The sequence below is a fragment of the Gigantopelta aegis genome, chromosome 1, assembly GCF_016097555.1.
Source record: "Gigantopelta aegis isolate Gae_Host chromosome 1, Gae_host_genome, whole genome shotgun sequence".
NCBI classification, from domain to species: Eukaryota; Metazoa; Mollusca; class Gastropoda; order Neomphalida; family Peltospiridae; genus Gigantopelta; species Gigantopelta aegis.
In genome coordinates this window covers 11792985-11804659 of record NC_054699.1, presented here as the reverse complement: position 1 = coordinate 11804659, position 11675 = coordinate 11792985, and the positions used below count along the sequence as shown (strand labels likewise).

Sequence of the window (11675 nt, the reverse complement as noted above, 5' to 3'; positions counted from 1 at the left end):
ACAGTATGGTTTAGCCCATCAACAAGTTTTACCAAAATATCCTTTGTAATGGGTAGTCTAGTGTCCTTTGGGCCCTCAATAATTGTGCACCCTTTTATTATTTTCCGAATAATAAATGTGTGTGTCCGATCGGCAAAACTCATCACTTTGTGCACATAGCTAATGGCAGAAATGTGTGATGCCACAGATGACTGACAATATTTCTTAGCATGGAGATAAGCCACAACGTTGGCAACAATCGGAATAGACAGTGGTAGCTGTATGTGACTTGTACCTAAAAAAAAACAATCAAACAAGCGCCAACTCCTCAAGTAAGAAGCCTTGGTCTTGTTGGAGTTGGAGGCACACAAACGATGGAGCGCATCTGGGTTTAAATGGACTGAAGGTAGATTGGCACAGGGGTGGACTCTTGATTCCGCCATGGAGCCAAAACAAGTGCATCCTGAAATTGCAAGCGTGAAAGTTTGTCAGCGACAACATTTAGTTTCCCAGGGATATGTGATGTTCGGAAATAAATATTGTTTGACAGAGCTGCAATTACTAAACGACGCACCAATATCATAAGGGTCGGCTTGCGACAAGATTGTTTGTTAATAACATGAACAACTGCTTCATTATCCAACATGAACAAAACTATCTGGTTAGCAAGACGGTCACCCCAAATTTCCAGTGCTAGTACAATTGGAAATAGCTCCTTAATAGTTATTGGCAGTGAAGCCATTGACTGTAACCAGTGGTATGCAAACCAGCAGTTCCCAAGGATGGCTGCATATCCCAGGTTACCCGATGCATCTGAATACATCGTGAAATGATCCGATGACAGCCATTTATCATTTAAGAAAACCGATTTCCCATTAAATGATATCAGAAATTTCAGCCATGCCTGAATATCTAGCCGAGATTCTTGGTTTAGTCTTATGACATGGTATGGTTCATTTGCTTTCATGGTCAGATCTATGAGTCTGCAGAGGAAGGCACGCCCAGGGTATACTACCATACAATCAAAATTAAGTAGACCCACAAGTGATTGAAGTTCACGCAATGTGACTTTTCTCCTTTTACTCATAGCTTGTAATGCCGAACGCATCTTAGACAATTTATCAAATGGTAAACAACATTCCATCTTGATAGAATCTACCTCTAGTCCGTATATTTTAATGATGGAAGTTGGCCATTCAGTTTTTTCTTCTTTAATAGGCACACCAATTCTCTGACACAATGACAAAAACAAACTCAAGTCAGTACTACAAAAAGGAAGTCATCTAAGATGTGGGTCATGCCTGAAGCACCATATATTTCTATCAGTACCCACTGTAGAGCTGTGCTGAATGATTAAAAAATCTGGCAAGAACTGCTAGCTCCCATTGGGACACAACGGTCATAATAGATATTAGTATGCCACACAACTCCTAGAAGATGATAGTCATTTGGGTGAATGGGAATTATACGAAAAGCATCTTCTATATCTGCTTTTGCCATTAAACAGCCTTTACCAAATTTCTTAACAAGTGAAATAGCATTGTCAATGGTATCATAATGCACTACAGTGTGAAAATCAGAAATGAAATAGTTGATAGATGACCCACGAGGATAAGAGAGATCATGAATGAGTCTATATTTCCCCGGGACAGACTTTGGAACTAGACCCAGGGGAGAACTAACAAAGTCTGGGAATGGTGGTTCTTTATATGGACCTTTGATTCGTCCCAGTCGCAATTCCTTTTCTAACTTTAATTCCACAATCGCTTGGTTGTCATTTACCGATTTATGGTTAGAAGATAGCCTGGTACATGGATAGCCCTCATACCCCAAATGAAAACCAAATGTAAAACACTGAATTAGATTGCCTTGTAAATCCCCCCTGTAACCCGTAAGCTCTTGTTTAAGTACCTTACGACATATTGGAGTTGGAAGAGTTTTTGTGTTGACGGAGGTTCCTGCATTTAGATTGTGGGTGGGATGCAGCTCCGCACACCTGGCAGTGATGTTTGTACTTGCATGGGTTTGACCTACATGCTTCCCCTCTATTGAAGGCAAAGCAAACTTTGACACGAAAGGGCCGCTGAGGAAGACTATTTCCGAAGAATCTCTTACCCACTACCTGCACACTGTTTGCTCTGAGGTTAGCTGCCTTCGTATACAACTCATCAATAGGTTTTTGCCAAGGTTGCTTTTGAGTTCCCCTTAGCCTACGAAACCACTCATCGTACTGCCTCCAAGCGAGATCACCATGATTCGCATGTAATTCTCTGACGGTGGTTAAATATTTGAGCAGGTTACCAGCTTCAGAGGGATGCTTTTGGATAAATATGACGATACATGTATGGAAGCATGTCGTCCATTGATTGATAGACAATGGCTGTTTTGAATTTTTGGCCATGATGTAGCTGGATAAAACCAGCCGCAACATTGAATGAAACAGGTTCTTCAGAATATGTGGATGAAAGAACCCTCATATCAATAAATTCATCCTACCATATTTTAGCTTTCACCCGCTCTGAAATTGTGACCCCCAAAGGTATTCCCCCAGAAAGATCAATGCTACAATTTCTGCTAGCAAAATTTTTGTCGGTTGACGAAGACGCACCCTGAGAAAAAAAGATTATCTATCAGAGACATCACTGTGGAAGAACTCAGTGTGTTACCACTTTCCCTCCTCAGTGTGATGCCTGTGTCCAATGAATCTGTCAGGTCAATGTGACTGTGTACCTCACTATCATTGCCTGTTCTTGCATCCTGTTCGCATGTGATCGTACAGGGTGCTGCAGGTTTGTGGACCTGTTTCAAAAGAGCTGTTGCCAACAGGTCATAATCCAAACCGGTACATTATCAGTCTCCATCTGTGCATTACTGAAAACAAGAATTTTATATTATACTGAATGTACATCATCACTATACATTACTGAAAGCAAGAACTGTACATTATACTGAATGTACATCGTCATACTGAAGCAGCAGTTTGTACAGAAAGTACAATATCATACATATTATTCCGCATGTATGTTGTCATTTTGCATCTGTTTACATATTAAACAGAAATACATGTACTATGTCACTGTGCATTAAACTGAATGCATGTATACATTATACTTCTAGTTGGCTTCAGCCAGTATTTGTACACTAACTGAATACAAACTGAATGTGTACACTATGCTGTAATAGACTGCAAAATAGTTCTGCATTACTGGTATGTTAAAACCAAAGAACATAGATTTGTGCATTCATATATCATATATTTCGGAGCTTGGTAGCAAGTAGAATTATGAAAATGTTACCACATTCAATGTGTATACAGGTAAATGACACTACATTTACAAGTAACAATGTATAATATTCATATATGTGTACATGTAGATGTATATATATATATATATATATATATATATATATATATATATATATATATATATATTATTCTATAATACCTACTTAAAATTATAGTAGAAGTACTTTCTTGTATTGCAGAATTGCACTCTTTATACTCTGCAAATACTTTTTCATGGACTCCATCCGTTGACAGGAAAGATAAATTCTCTTTCCAAAAACCCCTATGATGCCAACATTTTCCTGTAGCAAAACATTTATTTGTACCACCTGTTGATTGTAACCTGGGGGTGTTTTATTTACATTCCTCCAAAGTAATTGTCCAATCACAATGATCACATTTATTAGATAAGTATTTTGCAAACTGAACTATATCTGTAGACAGTTGCTGAGGTGCGACATCCAAATGTGTTAAATCATTTCCAACCAGTTGTATAAAAATTATGTTTGGAAAGGACCGAAAGAGAACAATTCATGCCGGTGACGTAACTGTTTTAGGATTAAATCACCCTGTGCTCTAAAACATATATGAAATTGGTCCTTATTAAGCCGCAAGTTATGATTAACCTGTTCAATGATTGCATAGTCTCGCAGGCGTCGAATGAAAGACTGTCCCAATATAGCCACTAATATCGGACGACCATCATTAGTAACACCAATATCCCCCATCATGCTCGACGAACTCGTCAAAGGTCACAGAGTGGATTGACCTACATAACAAGGCCACTTCAGTATTGTGTTTAACACAGAATATTAATTGTCACAGATGTGTTTACACTATGAATGCGTAACAACAAGGCCGCCAACATTCAGGGTATGTTAAACAAACAAACTGACATCTAAAAATTGTGTCGTTGTAAGAAATAGGTTAAAAGGTTACCTTTACAATTTGAGCAATGTTTTTTTTTCTACCCCAGAATGTGAACAGCACCCCATGTCGGCTAATGTGTATACTTTTTAAGAATTACTGGAACGCGTTTGATTGACTTGTTCCAGTAAAATTCTAGAACTGCTAATATTCTGTAACTATTCTTACAGAATCATGCTGAATATGTTCAACACAAATCTATTTATCTGCAATACATGTTATACTGTTCGTTTTTATTTCATTTGTGCAGTGTGTTAATATATTCAGTGTGTACAGTACAGCATTTGACATGATGACTTTTACTTGTAGAAAGCAGTAAAGTTAATTTCAGGACATTTATAGTTCAAAATGTTCAGGGGGAACATACACCGGATCTTCCAAGAAGAACGGGCACTTTGCGCCCTTGATATACCAGTTACCCCCGCCCTCATTGTTCACTTGCCAACTATTAAATGTCATACATGAAAAATAGTAGGTTTGCATATTAAAATTACTTGGACATGTTATGATAAAATATTACTATTCTTAATCGCTTCATCTTTGCTACATACAATAATGGGAGAGTCCTCCACAGTTTCAAAATTGATTGCCTCGTAAACCGGACTCAGTGACACATTTGTCAAGTACATAGTTCGTTTCGTCTAAAGGGGACTGGTGAACTAACATATAACTATATAGTTAATGAAGTTAAAATTCATACAAAACATATTATCAAGTATTAAACCCATACCAATTCACATAACATTTTACAAATTATATCATTAAATTGCATAGTTTAAATCTTATTTTGCAATGCAGATATGAAGACAATTCATGGAACAGCCAACGTAAGGTATACACAGTTCAACCTTTAGTCTCTTTGTACTACATTATCGGTTACTTGGATAACAATGCAGCATATAGGTTGTTATAGCATTTAGTCTTCATCCCTGCATTAAACTGAGAATAATCTATATAACTTGATGGTAATTTGTAAAACAAACGTTAGTCCAATGCCGGTTCAATCGGATGGTACTATAACTTTCATCTGCGTCTTTTTGTCCATTTGTCCATCTGCCCCACATATAATTTTCCGGATGTTTTTTTTTTTTTTTCCGCAATGCCTCAACATACTGAGATGATATTTTGTGTGCAGTTTTATTGTATACTCTGACAGTTAACCTTTGAATTTCACAACGATTTTCCTATTTTCAACTCACGAGATACGAAAATGGTTTCCACTTCTTTTTTTTTGCAGTGCCTCGGGAAACTGTGATGACATTTTGTATATAGCTTTATCATATACTGTTACAGGTGAAGCTTAACTTTCATGACGCTTTATCCATGTTTAGGTAGTCGTGGTCTTTGAACTTAGGAGTTACGAGCACTTATTGGGGACACGTATTGATTTAACTGTACTATCAGAATGCTTGCTTTCATAGACATATTTAGAAGAACACTTTTTTTTAGCTGGTATGGGTTTGAAAATCAGATATATGTTTTAATACAGTTTAATATTGTTCATTATAGATTTAGTTATAAGCCAACTTCAATCCATCGGTTTTATTTTCACAGAAACGGACTTATGCGAGCGTATTTGTTTGTTTCTTGTTGTCGTTGTTGTTTTTGTTGTTTTTTTGTTTTGTTTTGCTTTGACTAATGTCTAGGACATTTACCTAGTTTGTACATTTCTAGAGACCGATGTCAGGGTTACATGTCTACCAGAAAAGGGAATACATATTTGCTTATGTTTTGTTTTTCGTTTTCGTTTGTTTAACAGGACGTTATACATGTCACTGCGCTGAAGGGTGTACCCAGAAAAATATCAACGAATACCAATGTACGTCATGTGAAAAAGGATTCGATGGACCATACTGTCAAAGGGGTGAGTTGTCCAATAGTTGAATGTTTCAAACATATATAGTTCTGTCACAAATGACATAACAGTTATAAACACCTACATGTACTATACAACTACCGAACCGTTAACTCTATCCTGCAACCACCTAAGTAATGAAGGGACCTGACTATTGTCCCACAAAAACAGAACTGAATATAATATGTAAATACAGCTTCTGTAAAATGTCTTTATATGTTAATTGGCAAGCATTTGTAATACATCATATTAAGTGTGTGTGTGTGTGTGTGTGTGTGTGTGTGTGTTGTGTGTGTGTGTGTGTGTGTGTGTGTTATTTACATTACCATATGTTGCACTAGTACAAATGAATGATTGAATTAATCAATTATTGAATTACTGAATTAAGTAAGTAATTAATTAATATTTAACGAAACCCGAACACAAAAAATGCATCGCCTATTGAGTGTCAAAGTATGGCAAATGCAAACATTAAGTAAAATTAAAACAGAGCCAGGAAATGACATTAGTAAATAATAATGCAATAGGCCGGGTTTTGTTCAAAACGTCAATATGCTATAGTGTGCAGGACACTTTATCGACTCTTCTTCTTCATAAAGTAAAAGAAGAAAGAAATGCTTTATTTAACGACGCACTCAACACATTTTATTTACGGTTATATGGCGTCAGACATTATGGTTAAGGACCACCCGATTTTGAGAGGAAACCCGCTGTCGCCACTTCATGGGCTACTCTTTCCGATTAGCAGCAAGGGATCTTTTATTTGCGCTTCCCACAGGCAGGATAGCACAAACCATGGCCTGTGTGGAACCAGGTATGGATCACTGGTCGGTGCAAGTGGTTTACACCTACGCATTGAGCCTTCCTGAGCACTCACTCAGGGTTTGGAGTCGGTATCTGGATTAAAAATCCCATGCCTCGACTGGGATCCGAACCCAGTACCTACCAGTCTGTAGACCGATGGCCTAACCACGACCCCACCGAGGCCGGTACTTCATAAAGTAAGGCATTTTATTTTATGAATCATCCGATAATCGTAGTGGTAAGCCGATGATCAATTAATCAATGTGCTCCAGTGGTGTCGTTATACAAAGCCAACTTCTTCCGATATATATGATGTAGAATATTGATATTGTGAACTTGTCCGGGCAATTGGCTTGGGTTTAAAGTGGTTCACGATACATGCCGTAATGTAAACAAAACCAGTGTACCATTGAGACGCTAATCAATAACAACTGTACGCGTTTAGGAGATAACCATATGGAGTTTTTAGATTTGCGGGTGTTATTGTCTATTTGATCCCGGAGATGTAATTTTGGCACACATCGAAATGGGTGAACTATTTAAAGTAGGATAGAGACAAGACAAAATCCAAAGCAAGTTGTGCCAGCATGGCATTGTCTTCTAAATGCTACATATTCACCCATTTGTCACCCATGCGATGTTGAAAATATAGTCACACACACACACACACACACACACACACACACACACACACACACACACTATCTCTCTCTCTCTCTCTCTCTCTCTCTCTCTCTCTCTCTCTCTCTCTCTCTCTCTCTCTCTTACTCTTACACTCACACACACAAACTCTATTTGTGTTTCTCTCTCTCTCACAGAGAGAGAGAGCGAGAGAGAGAGGGGGGAGGGGAGAGAGGAACACGCATACACAAAATGCACACATGCATTGGCACATGCGCGCACGCGCGCACGCACACACACATTCACGTTCAATAATGAATAAGTCGGTCACTTCATGATTTATCTAAATATACATGTTTAAATCAGCCGCCTTTAATGGGGAACCCTGGCCAATCTGGGTGATATTTTTAAAATATTGTTTGTTGTTTGTATACTTTCTTTACTTTGTACTTTTCAGAAAACGTGGCTCTGAACAGAACATCTTATCAGTCTCAAACGTGTCCTGGTTTTGAAGGTTACTCTTGGCTAGCTGTGGATGGCGATACTACCACAACCTTTGGTTCTATTAAACCATTCCACTGCACGTGCTCACAGGGGCCATCACGTTTCTGGAGTGTTGACTTGGGTAGACCTTACCCAATTGGGAAAATAAAAATATATAACAGGGATATAGGCAAGTATCATGTTAACATTAACTAGCATACACTGTGAAGAAATAACATTACCCAGAAATTAGTAGAATCCAATAAGGTCACTGTAAATTGTATTAATATATTTTGTTTGACAACTTTATATCAACAACAATATATTTTGGTATTGTGATTTTTATACGCCCATCTATGGGTCGTATTATGGTATGGCGTTGTCCGTCCGTCCGTTCGCGCGTCCATCCGTCCGTCCGTACGTCCGTCTGTTAACTGTTTTCATGTCCAGACCATATATTGCATACAGATGCATACAAGACCATCGGACCTCACGTGTAGGAACAACTTGGGATGGCGGTGTGTCGCGTTTTATTACTAGGACAAGGTCTACTGCACATAACAGCAAATCCTTGTCCCGACCATATCTTGCATACAGGTGCATACAGGACCATCAAACCTCACATGTAGGAACAACTTGGGATGGCAGTGTATCGCGTTCTATTACTAGGTCACTGTGACGTACTTTTCACGGTCTACTGCACATACCAGTGCATATCATGTACCTCACTGGTACTCTTGTTTAAACAGCCATGTGGATATTTTATGTATTGAATAAGTGATAGTTTAATTCGGTGAAGTTTACCTGGACGTTCCATATTAAACATCGATATGGCAATGAAATGCTACTGACATATTTTGCGATACAGAAAAGGCAACATTACATTTACCTACTGTTTAGTGTGCTAAATAACTGTTTTAAAACATTCTTTTTTGTTCACAAGAAACGTCTTAATGCCTGCTAACCTACACGTAAAACCACAGTTGGAGCCAAAATGCCATCGCACATGATCTAGGACGTGCATTCTGATTTCAATTTAGATATGCCCCTTATTTAAAAAAAAAAAAAAAAAAAAAAAAAAAAAACCTGAATCGCCTAGTCAGTTTTGGAACTTTGGTCTGACCAGATACCGACGTTTGTTTTGCCAAATACTCTATGTTGCAATGTTTAATCGAAAGGACCTCTTAAAGATACAGTATCACCTTTGTATCTGCAATGCTTTTTACTGCTATATTAGCTTCACCGCTGTCATTTCCTGAATCCACTGGACTAAAAGTTATTATTTCATGGGGAAATGTTTGGTACCATTTTATTCCTAGAGGAATAATGTTTGTAAAAACCAGCACTTCAGAAAACATGTTGGTTGCCATAACAACCTCAAACGGATGCTAAAATCAAATATAAGCCTGATGTGTTGGAACGATGCATATTCGGTCCACCAACACATACCGACAGTTAAAAAAAAAGAAAAACGTGTAAATATTGAATAGAAAGGAAAGGTTTTTGATACTAACTGGCAACAGTCATCTTGCGTCCATAGCAGCTGGATGGGAAGTGACGTCAGCTCCTATTGTAGTAAGCACACGCGATAGAAAGAAGCCTAAAACATAGGACCTAACTTGACACAAAGAAGACGGTGATCACAACATGGATAGCGAAGATTTTTTTCAAGAGGTTGAACACAGGCAGATTTTTTCACAAGTTTTTTCCTGAGTTTGCTACATTGTAAGCTTTTTCTGACTAATAAAATATTTCTACGATTAAACTTCCATATTAAATCAACAATTAAATACAACTGCGTAAGGAAGATCACGTTGGCTAATTAAATAGCCTCTCGTCGTGACGTCACTTAACAACAGCGTCAGTTTCAAATAATTTCGTACAAGTAAGACGCAATTGTTATTTTTAATTTCCCACTACCTTCCCCGTGTCTTGCCACCATTATCAAAATGATCTCTTGTTAAGTACGATTAATAACAATAGCTTCTAATTTATGTTATATATTGACATATGTTTTTGATTTGTTTATAATTAACACACGGGATATCTTGTACATCAGATGTTTAATGTAACACATTTTTGTTATATACATTAAATGTTTTCATATTGATACGTTCAAGAACAATTGACATTTCTTCATATATTTTTATGTAGATGGGCGGATTTCCCCCACCTACAACAGTGCTTTTCGCATTCATTATGTAATGTTACTATGTCATTTCACTTTCCTGAACACCTACTTTTGTCAGGCGTTTACTATTACATAATGTGATGTGATGTTATAATTTTATGTCGTTTTTAATAAAACGGCCATTTCAATCTAACCTGGTTTACTGGTTGTTTTTACCTAATGTTCTACAGTTCAGTTAGTTTTATTACAAGTAGCTTGTAATTTATCTGATATAATCCGGACTTCGTAAAGATATTTTCTTGTTCAGAATACTAGTGTCTGTATATTTAATGTGTTTCTGATTGTCTTAATATTTGTAAGAAGCCCACAACGGATTTTAGGAAATAAAATGAAATTTAACCTAATACAAATATTAGAACTATTAGAAACATGTTGACTATACAGCCTTTAATATATTATGCAGAAAAATATATTTGATATGTAATTACAATCGTTAAAAAGTGTTTTGGTAGTCGATAACATATTAAAAACTCGGGAATGTCCCTTTAATTTACCTTAAAAATATGTTTCCTACATTTACTGTTTTTTTTTCACATATTTAAATACACCGTACTTAGTTGTATTTACGTTCCAAATATGAACGATGTACACCTCACCATTAACGTAGTGGTTCTGGTTTCTGTCTTCGGGTTACTTTTGGGCTTCGGGCTGTAAACAGACTGACCCATAGCAGTTGGCTTATCTCGTGGCAACGAAGCTCGTAGCAATTAGTCACATCAAACAACTATTAATGGTAATAACTAATAATAATAAGAAGAAGAACAATAAATAATAATAATTATAATAATAATAATAATAATAATAAAAATAATAATAAACCAGAGGCTTATATATCAAAATAAATAACGGTCGTAATTTCCTCCAAGAACTCGCACGTAAAATAAATGATGTTGACGACGTCACGCTTGCCATTGGTTCGTAATGGTCATACATACTATATGACATTAAAACGGTTTGTCGCTATTAATACTGACTAATTTAATTTGCCACACAATAAGGGTGAATAACGAGAAATAATAAACACAAAAGACTAAAACACAAGATGGCGGCGATTTCGCACAAAATCGTAAACTGAATGAATGAATGAATGAATGGATATTTAACGACACCCCAGCACGAAAAACACATCCGCTATTGGGTGTCAAACTATGGTAAATGCAAAACATTAATAAAACAATTCAATAGTCAAATAAAATCACAGTGTAAAGAACTGTGCAAAAATACAAATACCACAGATATATCAAATTAAAATGTAGAGTAAAAATTGTAAAAGTAAAACAATTATTGAACTTATTTCAGCCAATATTAGGTTTAGGGATGGAACATCTTCAGTATGTGTGTGTGTGTGTGTGAGTGTGTGTGTGTGTTTGTGTGTGTGTGTGTGTGTGTGTGTGTGTGTGTGTGTGTGTGTTTGTGTGTGTGTGTGTGTGTGTGTGTGTATCATATCATATATCATATCATATCATATATATCGCATCATAGGTAAGGTATCCAATAAAATAAAGTTATGCAATATTAGTATTACTACT

General features: G+C 36.8%; 1 protein-coding gene across 1 annotated transcript in view; it reads left to right on the top strand.

Annotated features, from left to right (window-relative positions):
- Window positions 1-4107: 4107 nt before the first annotated feature.
- LOC121385427 overlaps window positions 4108-11675 on the top strand; it is a 53639-nt gene continuing 46071 nt past the window's right edge. Inside the window, exons 1-3 of the mRNA XM_041516480.1 lie at window positions 4108-4138; window positions 5952-6056; window positions 7930-7986. Coding sequence (XP_041372414.1) covers window positions 4108-4138; window positions 5952-6056; window positions 7930-7986 — 193 coding nt within the window. The remainder of the gene's footprint in view (window positions 4139-5951; window positions 6057-7929; window positions 7987-11675) is intronic.